The following is a 21344-nucleotide window of genomic DNA, read 5'->3' on the forward strand; positions in this document are numbered from 1 at the left end:
AAATTCGCAACTTTTTCAGTCTGCTACCTCATTTCACTTTTTATGATTACTATAATTGAGCCAGATGTGATTGAAGGCAAAGCTCTCGAATTTATGAACTGCAAAGACATATTTTGTAAATTCTCATAAGAATATATACTCCGCTTAAGACTGTTATGTAGCTCATACTTTACGCGAAACTTTCAAGGATCACTTAAGCTTTCACGAAAGAAGCTTGCAAAAAAACGAGCTTTTTGAAGATTTTAAAAACATGCACGCTTTCACAAAAAGATATGTGTTTTGCATATACAACACAGAGACCTGTAAAACACTTTTACTTTATGCAAAGCATTTTAAAGATTTTAGAATCACTTAAGCTTTCACAAAAGGAGCTAGTTTTTATTTGTATAGCGTGTGACTTTAAGCAAATTTCACTTTAAGTGAAAGCTATTTAAATATGACGGCTGTCACATAAAATTTCTGTAGAAAATTTATGTGACCTGGTCTACGAAAAGGGAGCTAACGTGCGAAAACTAGTTTTCTGGGAAAAGCTGTTAAAAATAATCGTCAGTTTCTCGTTATCTCATTAATTGTTCTCCTTTTTTTTTTTTTGACACCTAAGCCCCCTTTTCGTAGACCAGGCCACATATTTTAAAGAATACACCACTTTAACTGAATGTCTGTAAATTAGTTGCTTTAAGATAAGCTTAGTTTCCTTTGTTAAATTCAGTACTGTGATTTAATGTTTTAAATTAGAATGCAAAAAAGCTCACGAATAATATTATAATAATTTATACATATAATATTTATTTACATAGAGAGTTTTATAAAACATGTACCCAACCGCTGCAGAATCTAATTATGATAGAGATAAACCCTCAGGATCATATTCATAGGGTTTAATTTCCAGCCAAAATGGACTAAGTTGAAGTTGGCTGGGTCAAAACAAGCCGCAGTTACTTTTGGAGTTTCGTATTCAAAAGCGGCCTATATTGCTTAATATTTGGGTGTATGACTCGGCTGTGGCATTCAACAGAAATTTGGTTTATTTTACGGGTTACATTAGAGAATTATACTAAAACGTGACATAATATCAGCAACAAATAGAATACCGCAATGATTGATAAAATAATATGGAGTTTCAATAAAATATTTATTTATTTTTTGTAAGCTTCAGTTTTCATTACATTAAGTTAGTTAATTTTAGCATTATCAATCACCGAAGTTCCACGAAAAGTAATAAATCCGCCCACTTAATTGATATTCATAAAAAGACATAAACATTGACATACGAATATGTACATATGTAATGCAATGTTTAAACTTCTACACTAAAAAAATACAATAGCTGCAGCAGACAACAGATACAACAGATACTATACGCATATGTAATTGTCAATAGCTGTACTGAAATGATCATGATGAAAGCTATAATTAGAAGCTAAAGAGCTTTCACCTTCAGTAGACCTTTCGGCACTAAAACAATAACTTTGAAATATTACCTGAAAGCTTTTTGACTCGACCAAATTAATTAAAAACAGTTAAGGAGCTTTCACCTACATAAAAGTTTCCGAAAACTAAAACAAAACTCAGTTTGAAATAATGCCCGAAAGCTTTATAAACTGTTTTTTTTTCAAAAGAAATAAGAAACATAGCGCCAGAGCTTTGATTTCCATTACAGCTTTCAAATCATTTAAAAATATAATTCAATAAAAATTTAAAATAAAAAAATTTAACCATATTTTTAATTTTATTTATAAAAAAAATTAATTCCGTTTTTTAAACAATTAATTTGATTAATTATTATAATTAAATTATCACTTTTTCAATACTTTGTCTAATGAAACAATAATGTAACTGAGGAACGACTTAAATTTTGACGCTCTAGAAAATGCTTTGAAAAGGCGCTTGCAATTTAGCTTTAACTCTTTAACGCTGTTCTTTTAAAACTTTACTACACTCAAAAGTATAAATTGTAAAATACTCAACTACAGACGAAAGAAAAATTCAAAGCAAAAAAACTGCAAAATAAATTTTATGAGTAGATACTCGTACTAGCAATGAAAATAGTTGACGAAAAATAAAATATTTTCTAATGGCATAAATTCTTTAAAACAAAAAGTAAAAGTAAAAATCGAAATAACTTTATTGAAAACAAGTTATGCATAACTTTGTTAAAATAAAAAAAAAAAATCGAATTTCATTGTAATAACACATACAAAAACATGAAAATACTTCATTTTAGTAAATTTAATGCCGAGAAAATTTGTAAATTATCTTGAACATAACGAAATGATAATGCAAAATTGTGAACGCGCTAAAGCACGAGAGGAGTGTAAAAGCTTAATCGAAAAAGAATGTGAACATGTGTGTTTACATAAAATAGAACAAATTGACATATGGCTACAAATCAACAAATAAATAAAATTAATTTGTAAAAAAATAAAAGAGCGCAAGCATTAAGACCGTATTAAATAATAAAAGCGAGAAAAGCTACATTTTTATATGCATGAAAAGCTTTAAAACTTTGCCGTAGATTACCAAAAAACAAAGCGTAGTTACTTGTAGAAGAAAACATACCAAAGGAGTTGAATATACGAAATATAACAAACTCTTAGCTAGAAAATGGAAAATTTACGAAACAACAGATTAAAATGCCGAAGCAAAAAACTGTGGAAAAATGTATGGGAAATGAAAAAAAATATAAAGATTTAGTAGACAATGAAAGAGGTCGAAAAGCGCGTACCAAAGAATGTAATAAAAATTAAAACAACAGGAAATAGGTAAAAAGTAAAAGACAAAAAGTGGAAGAAAGCTGAATAAGAAACAAGAAGAAAGATATTTTTAATAGTAAAGATGACAAAATGTATATGAAAGATTGTACTTTAAAAGAAATAGCCGTCTGAGGTTAGAAATGGAACTCAAAATAAAAAAGTGGGTGTATTGGAACAGATCTATCTATACAAAAAAGTGGAAAGTGGAAACAATTGAAGCTGGAAATTGCAAGCCACAGAATGTAAATAAAAAATAAGTAAACAAGTAAATTAATTAATATCAATGTCAAAACAAAGTAAACTACCCAAAACAGGTGAGTTCCCAGAAAAAAAATCTATGTAACCGGAACCAAATATGTATCCGGCCAAGCAACAACAACACAGTAGCAACACTCAAAATTATTTCAGGAATTTTTATGCTGCTACAACAACAACAACTAAGAAAATATACAGAAATCTAGCAAAATTATGAGCAACTAAACCAAATTTGGAAAAGCAAGTATACAAAATACAGTGACAAAATTATTTCAAAAAAATATATGTTAATAAATAAAAACAGATGTTAAACAATAAAAAGAAACAGAGCAAAACTCTAAAATAAATAAAGACAAGTAGAGAGAAAGAAGAGAAACGGAGCTAAGAAAATAAAAATCAGAGAGAAATCAGAAAAAATCTAAATAAGCTAATTTTTGAGATGCACAAAAGCTCAGAAGATAAAAAATTAAAACACTGATAAAAATCGGCAAAATCGTGATAAAGAAAACTAAAAATGGTGACAAGATTTTTAAGAACGTATGATGGAGCTGAAAATAAATGCATAATTAGTGAAACAAGAAGTAATATTAAACAAATATCGCAACTTAAGGGATAATGTGCAAAAATAATACATGACAAGCATAATTACAAAAATAAAGTACTAATCTACTAACAAAACAACATAGAACACTGAATCATGTATGTAGTTTAAAAATAAAAAAACATTAAACTTGGCAATTGATATTAAACAAAATAACTTTTAGCATAAACAAAACTAAATTGTAATATAAATAATAACTTTATAGTCTAGAATGGGCACACATTATTAAAGAATAGAAATATATATACTAAATATTACGAAAAGAATTCTATTAAATTAAACTAAATGTGAGGCGTTATTACTGATTTTCTAAGCTAAATTGTGCAATACACATTAAAGTGCAAACCTTTTTAAGCTAAATATAATTTAAGAACTAAAACATACTTTTAATGAATTTGTTTATAAAATATTTATGTATGTGTTATGTATTAACTTTGGTGTGTGCAGACAGCATAATTGTAAATGTAGCGTTAAAAAATTAGTTGTGTAAAAAAATGCAAGAAAATATTATTAAGTGAATTAAAAGGTAAAAAGATTAAAAAAATATTCAAAACTTTTAAATTATGAAGATATTATGTCGTATACAATGTACAAGTGTTGAAAACGGAAAAATATGTAATTAAAGCGCCCTTCAATAAACAAAAAATTATATTGCTTTGTACTTTAAAAAGAAAAAGCTAATAAAATTGAATACGTACATATTGTATGTAAACAAAATTTTGAAAAATACTCTGTTTTTAAATTAAGTACCAAAAAAGCAAACAAAAAAGAATATTAGTAAGCAGCTATGATAAATATTGTCTCAACTTAAGTAAAAGCATGCAAAGACCACAAATGATATGCGAATTTGAAAATAAAATATTTCAAAATGAAAAATCACCGTAGTAAAATATTGTTTTCATTTAGAGGGACGGACTGGGTTATGGGTTCACTAAAAAAGCAAATCAATTCATTATATTAGTTCAATCTAACCATAAAAAGTAATGAATGTCCAAGTTCGAGCGTTTCCGACCATTTTATGATCTTGCAACTTGTACAGATCAAAGCAGGCGATTTCATAAATTTGTTTCAATAACTTGTTTTGACGGATCATACGTAGGTCGTGTCATGTCATGTCATTATTGTATAATATTCGGCCGACCGTGTATACTTGTATCTAAAACCTTAACTAATATAACTAATGTTAGGATTTTCGAACAACCGATTGTTTTTTAGTATGTGGCATGTTAATAGCATGCGGTATTGGGAAAAATAAATAAAATCAGGTCGATACTACCCCAACTCCTATTACTGCATGTAATGTTTTTCGTTTTTCTAACAAACCTTATGTGTCTGTCAGTGTATGAGCTATATGTATTATATGTTTAAATAAACTTGGTTGGATTTCGGTCCTCTTGGTGACGTTTTACACCTTAAAGTATTTCTCTGGCTTTGATTATTGAAATTTGTAAAAGTAGACTTGTTTTGTTTCACTTCTTTTTAGGTCACATTAATAAAAACACTTCACATGTTACCATAAAAAGTCATTTTATAGCAAAAACAATACCTACTTTCCAATTAAATTTTTGTAATATTTCTCCATATGGAACAAAACTCACTTTCTTAACACCGCTCAAAAAAACAAAAAAATCACTTCATGTCTTGTGTATAAAAACATTTATTTCATTCTTCATAGGCACCTTCACCATCTTCGTCATTTTCATATTCTACATTATCCTCATCTTCATTTTCGTCACCCTCCTCTGCGCCCTGATTTTGCTGATCCCACCACGACAACACTCCTAGACCAGATTCATTAATGGCAGCCTACAAATTAATTAAATATAATTTGGAAAATTGCCTTGTCATGCATTGCAACCTACCACTATTCTATAAGGCGTTTTAACTTCAGTTTGTTGTGATGACGCTGCCGCCGCCGATGCCGCTGCGGATGTGCTTGCTTGCTGTGCATCTGTTTTAGGTGGTCCAATAGGTGAGCTCTCTTCGAAAATTTCACGTGACACACGAAACTTGATAGGTTCACCAATATCCATGAACAAATCATGTTTTGCACCATCTTCCAGTGGATATTCCCATACCCAAGCTTGTTCAGCTTCTTCAAAGCGAGAGGGATGTTGTAACGCTGACGGCGGTATTAGTATGTCGTCGAAGAAACCCAAAGTCACGTGTACACCTTCGCGACTACAGCTACGTATTTTACCAGTGAGTATGCTTCCAATGGTGGGACGGAAGACAATGTAGCGAAACAGCACTTCAGTATGTGAAGCGCCATCGCCGGGCAGTATAATGGAGTCTTTCAACGAAACTATATCTTTGAGCGCAATGCAGAGGCCAAGATTTAATAAAACCTAAGTGGGTAAATGGATTTAATTGACAATCATAGCGTACAATATTGCACATTGCTCACCTTGTTAGCCAACTTCCGGTTAATTTCGTCGCGTATCGCTTCAACCAATTTCAAGTGAAATTGATCCGGCGCTATTCGTATAGTATCCTTCAACTCAGCGAGCACAAACATTTGTATTACTCCTTTCGTAACGAGTAATATTTACCGGAATAATTTTATTTAATAACAATGATAAGCAAACCAAATTATTGCAGACATATATTCCCAAATTCACATTGCTTCGAAACTATTGTGATTTGTTTTGGCACGGCGTGCTTCTATCAGCTGTTGACCTGTCAACACACCTTTTGTTTTGATTATACAACGTAAACAAATGCGAATATTGATGATTGGTCAAATAGAGAAGGAAAATATCACAACAAAAGGACTAATTAAACAACATTGCAGTACTGCCAGATTGGCGAATATTTTCGGACTTGTCGGATTTTTCGGCCTGCAACAAGATTACCCAGATTTTTCTAATTTTGAATAGGGGTATTCTCTTGCTCTTGCAAGACCCGGTGCACGGTGCAAGAATTGCAGATTTACAACGGCACAACAACAAACACACGCAGAAAAATATTTGCAAGGGCTGTAAAATATGTCAGACCAAAACCTATGTATATTTGCGTGCAATGTTGCGCAAAAATATAATTGCAACCCTGTTGTAGTTGCCATTTTACATAAAGACATATTACGTCGTTAAATTGTTGAGGAAGATAAGTTTTAAATGGATTTTATTATTTCTATTTAAATTTTAAAGATTTGTTACAGTTTTTTTTCTTAAAAATGTATGCAGAAGGTGCGCCAATTCACAATAGCCATGCTTAATAGTCATTCACAACAAATTGACTGAATTAGCCATTCATATATCACTAGATTCTGCAGTGGGTGCTCTCGTGCTCTTGTATATTTCGGTATAGTATTTTTGCAATCTGCAATCATGCAAGAGCAAGAGAATACCCCTAATGTATCATGTCATATGATACATTTTCTATATTTATATGACTTCAGAAGAATATTATATCGGTTTCTCTTTTGAACAAGCAATCGAACTCTGATCTTTCATTCTTTTACTTGCTCTCTTATATTTTCCACACTCTTTCAATGGTTCTGATTCCACGGCTACACATTTTACGTTTCCGTTTGGCCTGCTATTTGGCCAATAACAACGTTTGAATCTATATCGAATGTAGTTTTGAAATTTATCTAGAATCAATACTTCCTTTTTACCCTTTATTTCTGACTTATGGATTTTATTTTGATCTAAAACTATTACCCTATATATCAGCCTGGTTTGATGCAGTCAAATACGGAGTCCATAACTGAGGAACATCAGCATATTTCATATATAAAATCCTCATTTCACAATCAATGAAATATTAACATTAATTTTGCAGCCTCTCTTTTGAATTCCTTATTTCACAATAAAATAATTGTGAACTGTTGTTTAGTGCCTATATAAGAAGCAGCATAAGCAAATAAAAATTTACGCACTGCCAAACATCAGCACGTGTGGATTTCGTTGTTAATTTAGTTAATTTAAAAAATTGTGTTAATAATTGTTATATATAATAACAAAAAGTGAGTTTAGCTGAACAATGGCCCAAGTAGACTCGCATCAGTTTAGTGACGCTGACGAGGACGAGGAAATACCATATAAGGTGCTTAACGCGAAAGTGCTCCAAATTAACCAATTGGAAACAGCACAATCGCTTCAAACTGAAAAACTAATAATAAAAATGTTTTTTTTTTTGTGTACACCTTTCTCTTCTAGAATAACTTGGTAAATAACTTTAAAAGTTTGACAGTCAAACATGTCATGTTCAAGGATATCGAAGAAGATAAAATTGAAAACGACGATTTAAAGAATATAATAGATGATGTAAGTCCAGACGAACAAGACGACAACGAAGAAATTGACGAAGAGGATTACGATTACAATGAGGAGAGTGATGATGCATATGACTACGAAGAATCCTATACAGGCTACCAAAAGCACAATGCGCAAACTGCGCAAATTTCACTAAACCACGCAGGCAACACAAATACTGGCGCTAGCACACAGTCAAACCGCCTAAATAGCTACCAGCCGAATGAAAAGCTTTTGCGTCGTTACTCCGCACGCATTAATGTGGAGAAATATGATCCCAATGCAAAAATGAGTGCGCAAGCCGCCAATCGGCTGGTCACATTCGATCGGCGTCAAGAGGCGGAGCGTGTGCGTGTACGTGATAAGCACGATCGCGCTACAGCCGAGCAAGTAATGGATCCACGTACACGTATGATACTGTTCAAATTATTAAATCGTGGCTTTATACAAGAGATCAATGGCTGCATTTCGACGGGCAAAGAAGCAAACGTTTATCATGCTGTTTCGAAGGACGACGATGAATATGCCATCAAAATTTATAAAACATCAATTTTGATATTTAAAGATCGTGACAAGTATGTATCAGGTGAATTTCGTTTCCGACACGGCTATTGCCGTCATAATCCACGCAAAATGGTTCGTACCTGGGCAGAGAAGGAGATGCGCAACTATTTGCGTATGCATAATGCCGGTGTGCCTGTGCCGGAGCCTTTGATGTTGCGTTCCCATGTGCTGGTGATGAGATTCTGTGGTAAGAATGGTTGGCCTTCACCAAAACTTAAAGATGTTGAGTTGACCACATCCAAAGCCCGTGAGCTGTATCGTGAATGCGTGGTGCTTATGTGGCGCATATATAACAAATGCAAATTGGTGCATGCAGATTTATCGGAATTCAATATATTACTACAAGATGGTCAGCTGATAATCATCGATGTGAGTCAGTCGGTAGAACACGATCACCCGCATGCATTCGACTTTTTGCGAAAAGATTGTGCCAACATATCCGACTTCTTCCGCAAACGTTCAGTCGCGACAATGACTGTGAAAGAGTTGTTTGACTTTATAACAGATCAGTCGATAACGGAGGAAAATATGGAGGCATGTCTGGAGCATATATCTGAAAAAATTAAAGATCGCGATTTTGAGGCGATCACTGCGCAAGAGAAAATCGATGAAGCAGTTTGGCAAAACACTTACATACCCAAGCGTTTAGATGAGGTAAATAAATGTTATGATATTCTCAAAATATATATATTAATCCATAACTTTGTTAGGTGCGTCACTTTGAGCGCGATGTCGATAAAGCAAAGAAAGGTGTAAAGCAAGATCTTATCTATGGAAAAATTACCGGCTTAAACGCAGAGTTAAATGTACAAGAGAAACCAGATATACTCCGTAAAGTTGAAGTTGGCGAAGGCAAATCGCTGAAAAGCTCACATGATAACAAAGAAAATATATTAACTGCCACAAAAACCACTGATGACGCGACTGAATCAAGTGAAGAAGACGATGATGTGGAAGACGAATCTGATGCTGAGGGTGGCACTAGCTTTGTCAATTCATCGCGTCCACGCGACGAATCGCCTGATAGTAAAAAGGCGCGTAAAAAAGCCGTTAAAGAGGCGAAGGCGGAAAAGCGTAAAGTGAAGGTTAAGAAGCATGTAAAAAAGCGAAAAGAGAAGGTAGCGAGTACACGCAAATAATGTTTAAAATCGCATGTTTATATTTAAAATTAGTGAATTCTTTTTTAAAGGAATAAAAAATTTATATTAAAAAAAAGAAATAAAAACAATTGTATTGAAATATAAATGTACATACATACATATATACATAATTTGCGGATTTGAATTAAGCACAAACATTTATTATAAGAAGGCAGCGCAATATTTTTTGTTATAATATTTTTTTCCTTAAAAACAGTATAAAAATAAAAAAAAAATTGTTAACAACTTTTTCATAAACATTTCTTTAAAAAAATTAAACACATTTTTGTTTGTAATTTTTTTCTCTATGCATTGGAAATAAAAAAAAAGAAAAAACACGTTTTGTTTATAATTCTGTTCTTAAGCGTTTGCTATGAGAAATTGGAAATACATATTTTTGTTTATAATATTTTTTAAACATTTGTTTAAAGAAACATAAACATCTTTTTGTTTATATAATTTTTCTTAAACATTTGGTACAAACAAAAATCAAATAAGGAACACATTTTTCGTAATTTTCCCCCTTAAACGGTTAGTAAAAAAATAAAAAAACACGCTTTTTATTGAAATAGATTTTTTGCATAAAAATTATGTTTTTTATTACAATTTTTTTAAAATACTTTTTTTTATATATATAAATGGAATATGTTTAAGTATATCATAATAATAAATTTGTTGTTTTGGATCGTAAAAGCCATTAAAATTGACAGTTTATCAAATAACCAGTGTCAATTTCTTGTTTACAAAAAATATCTTAAATTTATTAAATATTTATCACAGCATAAAATTGCTTACTAGTAATTTTATATACACAAACATACCGTTTCTTCAGCAGAACTTGCATACATTAACCAAAATTCCACGCCCCAATTTTCAATTAACCCCAACATTACCACCTATCACTACAAATCACATATATGAACATGTACAATTAAAACTTAAAGATAATACCAACACTTATGTACCACAGCGTCTGCGCAAACTCAAATACATTAGCACTCTGTAAAAGAGCATAAGCATTGTGAGTAGGGAGAAGAGATACCACATCGATAACTGTTCAATGTCTAAGAACTTCAATAATACTCTGGGATCACCAAAATGGCAATACATTTCATCACACTCCAGTTCTGGGCGTTCAAAACCGAAAACGGTGAGTATTAGCGCCACCACGGCCACGCGTATATAACTGAATTTCATAAGTAGATTCATCGCGTACGGAATTTGTGCGGCAAAGTCGAAACCATAGACAGCCAAACCCATCAGGGGAGCAATCGTCAAGGGACCGACAGCGCTGCCATTCTGCAAAAAAAGGAAGATAAAGTCAAGGGATGTTCAAGCAAGCAAATAACTGCGGCAATATTGTAACCTTGATGTTTTTTTGGCAGATACTCAGCTGATACTTAAACAAATATTTTGCAAATATTTTGCGCGGCGTGCAGGTGCATTGAAGAAGTGAAGTTTAAGAAGTCTTAAAAATGAATTTTTAATCAATTTAACAGTGGAAAACTTAATGGATAGTGAGTGTAGTTTACTTCTTAAATACAAAAAAGCAAGGAAACAAAGTTTTTTGCGTAAAAAAGTGGCTTATGACCGAAATTTTAAAGTGGCTTATGACCGAAATTCGCAAAACTTCTTTAAAACAATTCGATTTTATCCTCCAGATATATACTTATCACATTTTCGGATGTCTCGTGAAACACAATTAATGATAATAATTAGTTATAAACAAAAATAAAGAGCGATTTCGCTTGCCTCATTTTTTCCATCATAAATTTTGTTGATGCCGATTTTGTCACTTTTGCGCGTAAGAAATGTCAAAATTTGAGTTGCTCGAACGTTTAACATTTGCAAAAGTTGCTACATTTTTGCGTCGAATATGTTGCTTTGCAATATTGCCGCAATGATTGAGACTCGAACATCCCCTCATTCTTAATTGTGCCACCGTCCACTTCGAGACGAAATCTACCTATCGTATCTCAGCAACTACTAGACGCATTTCAATCAAATAACCTTCTATTGACGTCTTCATGATACAGTTTTGAATTGGGCGAGCTGTAATAATATTTCTAGCTTCCAGATATTTAAGCTACTTATAACTGCTTACAGAAAATGTCGATGATTTTTTTGGATATCGTTATGAAATTAAATGGACATATTTTCCTGGTAATAGTAAGATTGGATTTAAAAAATGGCTAAAATCGTTCTGATAGCCCTCATATACCTGATACAATGATTCTAGAGCTGCGGGTTCACTCTATACCATATGTCGGCCAATATCAACGTGACAAACTGAGACGATTTAGCCATATCAGTCTCTCTGTCTGAATGTACGCGAACTAATCTCAGTTATACAGATTTTGATTTGAAATTTTGCATGTGCCGTTTTCACTCCAGGACACTATTCATTTGTCGGAACGGTTGATATCAGACTACTATAGGTTATATCTGCCAACAGATCGGTCAACATTAAGCGTTCTTATGGAAAACCTTTTTATTTGACAAGGGATCTTTACGAAATTTGGAAGAAAATTTTATAATATCCAATTATATTGTTCAAATCGGACGACTATGAATGCCCTAAATGCTGACCTATTAAATTTAATATAAAAACTGTACCCGTTAAGGGTATTTTAGTTTCGGCGCAACCGAAGTTAATATTTTTCGTTGTTTTACCTACCGTTATGCTAAATGTCATGCCAATTGCCAAGCCCATTCCTTCTGCAATTAATGACGTCATCAAACCAATACTGGCAAATAGACCAAAACGCCACAATTGTGGTGGCAACCCACTCATCCAATAAATTATCGTTAGCATTATCATATTCAAAACGATCTAAAAAGTATAGCAAAAGAAATTAATTTTTCAATTCGAGTAAAGAATATTCTTAATAATTTACCTGTAGCGGCAAGCGTGAGAAGTTCAAAGCCATGTAATAGGGTGTTAATTTGTACCAACGATTGAAGGTTTCCTTTCGAACAATCTTTATTTCCATCGGATCTGCGTAGGTTAATTGAAAAAATTTATTGAGTAATAATTGAAACTTATTAGAAGAAAACATATTTTTAATAAATTCTAGTTTAAAAATATTTTTTTTTATTATGCATTTTTTGTAACAAAATTAAAAACCATAAAAATAGACAGGGTGGCATTTTTTTTTATTTCACAAAATCAGCACTATTAATTGATAAAATACAAATCGTTTGAAAGATTAAGTGTGTATCACTGCTTTAAAGTTGAAGGTGATGGTTCTGTGTGAGTTCTGGTTCAAAGTAGTAATTCATTTTCTACGCCAGAGCGAAAAATCTAAATTTTAAAACAATTATCTTCAATTATAGACATTTTTAATTTCAATCCAGTATGTATTTGGGATTAGGCATTTAAAAATTATATTAAGTTAAGAGTTTCGGGATTATAAACAAAAAAGATTTAGTTCACATATTAACTCAAGAAACTTTTTAATGCATTATCTGCAACCCTCAATATCAGATTTCAGGTTCCAGTTAACGCGCGTTCACTGTACTTTAGCATAATGCTCATACTTACAGCTCAAGATCGGCACCATAACTTGTGTATATGCAATAATTATAATCACACCAATGCAGAACTTCAAATGGTCAAACATGCGTGAGCCCTGATTGCCGAGATTCAGAAAAATCAAGCCTAAAAATGTCATATCAAATCAAATTAGAACCGCCTACTGCAATAACAACACTTAAGCGCACGCCACTCACCAAAGCACAGCGCCGTCAACACGTGGTGCAAGAACTGTATAAGTAAGGCCACACGTGCGCGGATTATGCGCACCAACATCATTTTGAAGAGCACACAAAATTGATGGAGGCTCGAAGTGTCCTCGTGTTCGCTGTCCAGCAGCTTCGTGAAGGTCTTCAAATGCTCGTAAAATGCCGTAACACCGCCAATAAGCGTGCCATCTGTGGAGAGATTCGTGCCGGCCGAAAGAAAATGTTGCCAGCGGCTGCGTTTGGGTTCTTCCACGAAGAAAGTGCGCACCGATTGCTGAAAATCTTTTGAAGGATTTTGACAAACTGGCATTGTTGTTGTATTATTTACACCATTCAATTGTTGTGTTTGTTGATGTTGCTGTGGCGCATATATCAGCTTTCCATTGTCGGTTAACTCGCTGAGTACAGGTATGAGTTTGCCTTCGTCCGCATCGCACAACTCAATAACTACAAGAAGAAGAAGCAATAAAAACATAAAGTCGAAAAGCTACATAGCCGTTAAAGCTAAACTCACTGTAATCCGATGGACTATAATATTTGGGGCACTCAATATGCACATGACGTAGAAACGGTATCACCGTGCCCGGTTGACCCTGGTAGACGCACTTTCCGCTGGCCAGCACAAAAATACTATCGAAATAATTGAAAATCGTCGCCGACGGCTGGTGTATTGTACAGACAATGGTGCGTCCCTCTTTCGCCAATTGACTCAATAGGCGTATGCATTGTGCAGCTGTTACCTCATCCAAACCGCTGGTTGGTTCGTCGAGGAAGAATATTTTTGGGTTCGCAACCAATTCGAGCGCGATTGAGAGCCGTTTACGCTCGCCACCACTCAACTTTTCAGCGTAGACATTGCGCCGATGGTTCAAGTGAAGATTTTCAAGTGTTTCTGTAATGATTTCTGCTTTGCGCTTGCAATGCGGCAACTTAAGATTGCAGCTGAGTGTCATTAGCTCTTCAACCGTGAGTAGTGTTTGATGATTGTCCTCTTGTGTGATGTAACAGGAACCTTTGCGCTCAATTTTAATGTGACCCTTAACGTCTGATGTGCTGCAAGTAGAATGGGAAAAAGGAATATTTTAGTCAATTGAAATAAGTTGAAGTTTCAAAGTCGTTACAAAAAACCTCTCTGCAGTAATCTGCAATGTGTTGCGTTGAAAAAAATAATTAAGGAGATGGAAAATCGTATACGAGATTTGCTATAATGTAGTGCCTTCTTGTAGACGGCTACAGTAAACATTTTTGCTGAGTTTTCTCTTGCCCTTCGTCAGCGTAAAAATTGAAAAAGAACAATGGCAGTTGGAATTCTACTCTTAAAAACTGCGTACGTCGCGTCGCTGCCCTCAAGTCACATGCACTGGGCATGAGACTGTCGGCGTGATGGACGTATTGTTCGCTCATTCTAGATAACAAGCGAAATCACTTCAAAACAGTGGCTAACGCTATATAAGCGCAAACTGAGGGAGGAAGTTCTATGCCATTTTGTGACCTTCGACGAAACATGTATTCAAATAGCAGACTTCACTCAGCGATCTTGCTCCAGAAATAGCTAAAACTGCTCATTAAACCAAAAGATGGTTTTGAAATTTATTAAGTTTTACAACAAAGAGAAGCAGAAGACGGCCACAGAGCTGTACTATGAGCCTATTCGATATGGAATTACCGAAAAAACGGTGCTATTTTGACCAAGAAAGAACTGATCTTTCACCATGACAATATACGGACTCTCCTTAGACTCAGGTGCCACCGCCAACCGGTCCAATAAAGCTATGAGAGAAGTTGAGTCGAATGAGTACAAAAACGAATGTGTATCCTCATTCCTATACTTCTTCTTTAGTCTTAGTCATTCTTTACAATATTCTTTCATTATATTCGAATTATTAACTTCTTAACTTGCAAATACCTAGCGTCAATATGCCGTTAAGTTAATCAATAAGTATCACTTATGTATGTCACTTTCTGGAAAAGTTCACGGTAGTTTAACAGTTTATTTGCTGAATTCAAAATAAAATTTATATTTTTATGCGAATTTTGTGAGCCAGACTCCCATAAACTAAAATTTTAAATGAAGAAAACAAAAAATAAGTGTCTAGAACCAGTTGTATTAAGAAATTTTTGGCGAATAATACAAAAAACGCTTATGCTTTCCTAAATGCCAACATACAAATAGCCACAGTTATTAACAAAAAGTTGCAAGTCACGGAAGTCTTAAAAACATGTGTATGGATTTCTTCATATTGTTCCTCATATAGATGAACATTTTTGTACATAAGCGCCGAAATACGAGTTCGAAAGCTATTCTGTAGCCATTAATCAAACTTAAATGCCAATATCCGCTAAAAAAAATCATCAATTAAGCAAAGCTTTTGGAACAAAGTGAAACTAGAAACTTCGATTTCATTTGATGCTGCAGTTTCTTGTGAGACATGACTTTGCATATTTTTTGCGCTCAACGCTCTATACTTTATGTTGCCCTTGAGTTTAAACAAATGTTTGCAGTAATATTGCTATCATCTTCTTTATTGTTGCTATTGGTTTGCGATATTTTCCTCTTCCCTATTGGTGTCATAAAAATGTCAAAAGCAGTCTTATGCTTGAAAATTTTAAATTCTATAGAGTGTATAAATACATCCATGTATGTATGTATATATATGTATACATAATTATGTATACTTACCGCAGACCAGATAAAGCATTGAGTAAACTACTCTTGCCCGCACCGGAAGGACCCATAATTGCCGACAATTGACCATTGCGGAAGCTGCCGCTGACACCGCGCAATATTTGACGAGTTCCAGTGACTTTAACTGAAAAAAACATATTAAATTAATTTGATATACAGACAGTGCATTATACATATGACAATTATCATAATATATTATAAAATGCAAATACACAATAGGGTTCACTTTCAGTAACGAATATGTGTGTAATACTGTTTGAATAAGACTCTTCAAATATTCATATATTCATTTTAAATTACCATCTGATTAAGTTTGACCCGGGCGCAACGTCTTGGGGGGGGGGGCGGCAAAACGATCTTCGCTGTTTTTTAATATTCAGCAAAAAACTTCAACACATTTTTTTACAAAATTTATTATAAAAGATAAAGAGTTGTACACTCAACAATGAAATAATCTGAATAACAATGAAAAATATTAATTTTTACTCGAATACACTTCAGTCTTTGAATTTGTCTTATATCTTTTGGCTTACATCTTTCTTAAAAATAGTCATAGAATTTAAAGATGTACTTTTCTAGCTTTGTCTAGCGACGTGTCACGCTCACAGTTACCCTATGCTTTGAATGTAACAAATACTTTTATTTCTCCAAATTTTCAAAAATGGTATTTAAAAACTCCAATTCGGGCAAAAATTTCTGAAAATTGTGTCAAAAGTGTACAAGATATAGGGCGAAAATGGGTTTTTTCTATGTCTTTTAATAAGATGTCTTGTAAATTTACTATCAATTTCCTCAAAAACCATATTGTGAGAATTTTGGAACTTCAGAATTTGCGTGGCTTCTAGTTCCTAAATTTTATATACTTAATATCGAAGATACTTTGTAAAAATTCACTTTTGTTCGAACCACCTCATGAAACTTGTAGGTAGGTAGAAAAAGGGGGGCGGCAGAACATCCTTGGCCCCGGGCGCCCGAAGTTGTAGCTACGCCACTGCCTTTACAAGACACTTTTCATGAATTATATAAGAAGTTCAAATAACGTTTTAACTGCAAGAACTTTCTATTTAACATCAAGATTTACACCCAATTAGTGGTAGCTTGACGTATATTATAGCATACACATATGTTGATGTAGTCGGCAAAGTCTGAATCAAGCCCTGGGCTCGAATTTAGTTGCCGACCAATATCGAACAAAATATACATTTTCAATAATATTCAGACATCGAATATATTTTTGTTATACTAAAAGAATAAAGCTTCTCATTGTACGTTCCAAAACTGTTTAAATCTAGGTATAAGTGTCTCTAATTATGTTATTATAGCAACAAAAAACATTCCTGAAGTAATTTCGAGGAATGGTGCCGAGTTGACAGTGCTTGGACGTATAAAAATCCCAGTCCGTTCCGGCTGTCGTGGGAACGGTGTCTGTATGTATCGTAGTAGCTCACCGTATCCCCTAGCAAATAACAGTTTTTTTTTTCGTAGAACTGTAAAGGTGTATGTGATATTTTGCAATTTTAACCAAGTCTGTACTGTTCGCATTATTAAGGGGGTATTCTGGTCTAAAAATTAAAAAAAAATCGAAATTTTTTTTCTTATATTTTCAAAGTTTAACTACTCAAGAATATGTGTACAAGAGGATTTTTCAAAATTCAAATTATTTTCGGAGATATAGGCATTTTTCTGACCCGGCATGCAAACTGGTTCGGCCGGAACTAATCGAACAAAAGACTTTACGCGAAACTTTAAACGCGTTTTTCTCAAAACTGACTTTTTCGGAACGATACCCACGATTTCTCAGGTTCTACTTGACCGATTTACTTGAAACTTTTATAGAGTCTTCTTTATAGACTTGTCTATGGTTGGAACTAACCCCATCCCCAAATTTTAATTTTTATTATTTTTAAAAAATTCGAAATAGTCAGAAAAAGTGATCCAAAAAAACTTTTTTTTCCAGGCAGTCGCCAATTTGCGAAAATTTTTCCCACTTTTCCGTAGTTCCGGCCATTGCGACATTATTCTAGATTAATAATATAATTTTTTTTTTTTTGGTTTCAGATAACTAGGAGGGTTGAAATCACGGGTATGGTCACGTGGACATTTTTACAGACCCCCCACTTCGTCAGCTCATAATTTTCGAAATTTTTTACTTGTTTTTAGTTTTTAATTTTTTTCTGTACTCTTCTAAAATTAACAACTAACTAATGGATAGTAAAAATATGAATTGCATTTTTTTACGACACTTTAAAAATTACCTGAAATTCATGCTTCTACACCAGAATACCCCCTTAAATTAAACTTTTTGGTTGTCATTTGAACAACGAAATGGACGATCACTTTCACTAACATTATTTCAACATATTATCTCTTATGTATGTAAATAAACATTTTTATGTCTATGACATGGCATTTTTATTAATTTGCACAATTTAGCATTGACATTGCACTTGCACAAGGGCATATTCATACGACCAAAACACATGCACTTGCTTACATATCTGCATACAAAAGTTTAATCTAAGCTCGATGAATGATGAATGAAGCAGAGCTCAGCGTCATTTCAGACTTATTAGCACGTTTGACGGAAGTTCAGCCATTATGTACGAGCGCAAGCTGATTCTTTATGTATGTATGTGTGCTTGCAATTTGTTTGTTGTACAATATGTATGTATGTATGTTCATAGACTCGTACTTATGCTTTTGTAGTGCTTGCATGTAGTCGTTTGTGTTTCCGTGATCGATGTGAGTTGACATACTTATGCATGTACTTATGTATGTACATACATATGTACATAAGTATGTGGGATGCAGGAATGTGCTTATCACAAAATTAGCTTTTAATGTAATTAATCATCGGTATAAAAGTTGTAAGTCTAAAGTGCTAAATTTTTGCAAACAAGAAAACTGTAATAAAAATCATGCATTCCTACATGTAAAAAAATTATTTAACATTAAAAACGTGTTGCAAAATAATTGACACGAACCACTTTATGGAATTCTGTACATATAAATTCTCTATACATGCACTTTTGAAATATATTTTGCAGTCAATTGTAAATAGTGTATTAAAAACAGCGTCTAATTAGCATTAAATAATTTTTTTTTATTATTTTTCAATCTGAAAAGGTTAATTAAAACAGATTTTCAAATTTCTTATTACAAATACAGACTTGAAAAATAAAAAAAACAAAAATTTTAATCCCAAGTGTATAGTTAATAAATAAATAAAATAAAAAAAAATTTCTCATGTACTCATGCAGTGTCGGAAAAAACATATTGAATTCATGCCTACGAGCTACATTATCATCTCATATTCTCGCAGTTTTCACATTTATGCCATTATTTATTTCACTTTATGCCATTTTGTACGAAAAAAATTAAACATATTCAATTCATTCATATTCAACAAATTAATTTTTGATTCATTTGAGAAAAGTAGGTACTGTTTTCCATTGTTTCACTGACCAATTGATGACTTCCCGAGGAAATGGTAATCGTCGTTTCCCCCTGCGGGTACGGGGGGACCCCCTCAGGGTTCGGGTGGAGAAACCGAATATACCCGCGGTAAGGCATGCCTGTCGTAAGAGGCGACTAAGATCCTGGCCACCAGTCCAGAGCAGTATGGAAGCTCAACTGGTCGTAGCTTCGGCTACAAGGTCATACCAAAGACTTTAACCTGGTACCACGGGGAGCAGTAGCCCCTGGAGTTCGCTCCAGTATGCTCATTGGGGTTGGCCCTTTGTGGAAATTCGTGCTGGCTGTGGTTAAAATCCAAATCGCGGGAAGAACTGACTTTGTCAGTCGAATGTGGAGTTGCATTGCAACCGGGTGCCGGACCCAAAGTACGGCAGAGGTTTTAGATGGGCCTCGAGCCCTACCAGGGTGGTTAGTGTGTCCATGCCACACTGCCAATTGGTACTGAAAATGTTTACCCAGTTTTCAGGGCGCTGATCGACGCATTGTATTGATCCGTTGTGCTTTTGAGCACCGTGGAGTTAAGCTGTCGACAGCAGGATCCCACGTTAAACACAATCAGACGTTGTAATCGTCGTTAGTCGATTCTTTTTCTTGATATAAAAGGCTTTTTCGCTGCCCCATAACTTGTTAGCCCACCGGCACTCGCTCCTCTTTGTACAATACGGCTGCTAACTTTCAAATTGAATGCTTTAACTGCGCTCGCTGCCGACTTATCTGGAAACTTGTTTAGTTCTCTAAGTACAAGTACATTATTTTTGATCGTCATGTCGTGTTGAAGCTTTGAGTCGTCCTTCACGATGGTAAGTTTTCACAGCTTCACTGTCCCTAAATATCCTTATAATAAAGCTCACTTTTGACTTATTGACATAAAATTTGTTACAAATGTATTTTTGGGATAATTCATTCTTGTAGACTTTAATAAACAATTGTTTTAATAAATTGAAAGTTTGTTTCCAGCCATAGCCACTTTTTGTTATCAATTTTTTCGAAATAAGTGGAGTTTAATAGCGGCAGAACTTTTTATGTAAATACAATTAGTTAAACTAAAATTATGCCGATTTTTAAGTCGTAAAAATTTCAGATAGAGAATGCAAAATCGTGAGAAAGTAATGAAATTTTCAACCCTTATCGCGAAAAACTGCGACTAAGTCCCATATGTTTTTTCGCAGTGAATATTGGGAACTTCTATTTTCTTTCGTATAAAATTGAACATTTTAAAAAAATTATAACGCTTTTCATAGTTTCACTAAATAAACAATTTGCCTTTATATAAATGATAAAAAGTGTCTTAAAATAATTTTTAACAGTTTTGTCATAGTCCTTTCACTCTAGTCTTTGATTTGAATTTTATTTGATTTTTATCCTTATTTCATTAAAAAAATAACAACCGAAATTAAAGATTTTGCAATTAAAATTACTACATAATTACCTAATTCGCATTGTGTCATAATCGACCATAGGTCACTTTGATTAACTTCTTTACGAAAATTATTAACCTTAATAAAATAGGTATGTTGTATATGACACGATCATTACCAACGACATATTTTAATTTCTTTTATGTTATTATTGTTTTTTTTTTGTCAACACAAATTGCTTTTAATACCCACGGAAGAGACATGATCCAAAAAAGCATGTTTCTTAGATAACCACAAACACAAGATCAATACCAAACTGACAATTAATTGTAAACAAATTTTCGAAATGAATGATGTTAATAAAAGCAATGCAAATATTTGTAAATATGTACATAAAGCCGCAAAGTAATGTGAATGTAAACAAATTAATTTACTTCTGGTTGGTATTCACTTATGGTGTCTTGTGGTAAATGGTAGATGTGCAGAAAAGAATAACAAGAATTGCCGA

General features: G+C 33.5%; 3 protein-coding genes across 4 annotated transcripts in view; 1 reads left to right on the forward strand and 2 right to left on the reverse strand.

Annotated features, from left to right (window-relative positions):
• Positions 1–5242: 5242 nt before the first annotated feature.
• On the reverse strand, positions 5243–6258 carry LOC120777584 (DNA-directed RNA polymerase III subunit RPC8). The gene is made up of 3 exons (XM_040108999.1): positions 6017–6258; positions 5472–5957; positions 5243–5415 (listed from the first exon to the last, which is right to left on the reverse strand). The coding sequence occupies exons 1-3, from the start codon at positions 6125–6127 to the stop codon at positions 5272–5274; spliced, it is 741 nt and encodes a 246-aa protein (XP_039964933.1). The 5' UTR covers positions 6128–6258; the 3' UTR covers positions 5243–5271.
• A 1226-nt stretch (positions 6259–7484) lies between these two features.
• Positions 7485–9647, forward strand: LOC120778303 (serine/threonine-protein kinase RIO1). The gene is made up of 3 exons (XM_040110091.1): positions 7485–7659; positions 7773–9086; positions 9143–9647. The coding sequence occupies exons 1-3, from the start codon at positions 7597–7599 to the stop codon at positions 9569–9571; spliced, it is 1806 nt and encodes a 601-aa protein (XP_039966025.1). The 5' UTR covers positions 7485–7596; the 3' UTR covers positions 9572–9647.
• A 656-nt stretch (positions 9648–10303) lies between these two features.
• Positions 10304–21344, reverse strand: part of LOC120777668 (ATP-binding cassette sub-family G member 1) — a 34041-nt gene continuing 23000 nt past the window's right edge. Inside the window, exons 2-8 of one of the 2 annotated variants that reach the window (XM_040109126.1) lie at positions 15996–16125; positions 13830–14368; positions 13304–13762; positions 13116–13232; positions 12469–12569; positions 12249–12404; positions 10304–10870 (exon numbers count right to left, since the gene is read on the reverse strand). In XM_040109126.1, the coding sequence (XP_039965060.1) occupies positions 10529–10870; positions 12249–12404; positions 12469–12569; positions 13116–13232; positions 13304–13762; positions 13830–14368; positions 15996–16125 (1844 nt within the window). In that variant the 3' untranslated portion in view covers positions 10304–10528. The remainder of the gene's footprint in view (positions 10871–12248; positions 12405–12468; positions 12570–13115; positions 13233–13303; positions 13763–13829; positions 14369–15995; positions 16126–21344) is intronic. The other variant, XM_040109125.1, reaches the window with a different exon arrangement.

The sequence above is a fragment of the Bactrocera tryoni genome, chromosome 5 (assembly GCF_016617805.1).
Source record: "Bactrocera tryoni isolate S06 chromosome 5, CSIRO_BtryS06_freeze2, whole genome shotgun sequence".
Taxonomy (NCBI): Eukaryota; Metazoa; Arthropoda; class Insecta; order Diptera; family Tephritidae; genus Bactrocera; species Bactrocera tryoni.

Bases quoted from the DNA above. Each gene is read 5' to 3' on its own strand.
- LOC120777584 (XM_040108999.1), bottom strand. From the start codon at position 6,127: ATGTTTGTGCTCGCTGAGTTGAAGGATACTATACGAATAGCGCCGGAT. The intron at 5,958-6,016 runs GTGAGCAATGTG...TTACCCACTTAG, and splicing joins ACCGGAAGTTGGCTAACAAG to GTTTTATTAAATCTTGGCCT. The intron at 5,416-5,471 runs GTAGGTTGCAAT...ATTAATTTGTAG, and splicing joins AAACGCCTTATAGAATAGTG to GCTGCCATTAATGAATCTGG.
- LOC120778303 (XM_040110091.1), top strand. From the start codon at position 7,597: ATGGCCCAAGTAGACTCGCATCAGTTTAGTGACGCTGACGAGGACGAG. The intron at 7,660-7,772 runs GTGCTTAACGCG...TTTCTCTTCTAG, and splicing joins ACGAGGAAATACCATATAAG to AATAACTTGGTAAATAACTT. The intron at 9,087-9,142 runs GTAAATAAATGT...TAACTTTGTTAG, and splicing joins TACCCAAGCGTTTAGATGAG to GTGCGTCACTTTGAGCGCGA.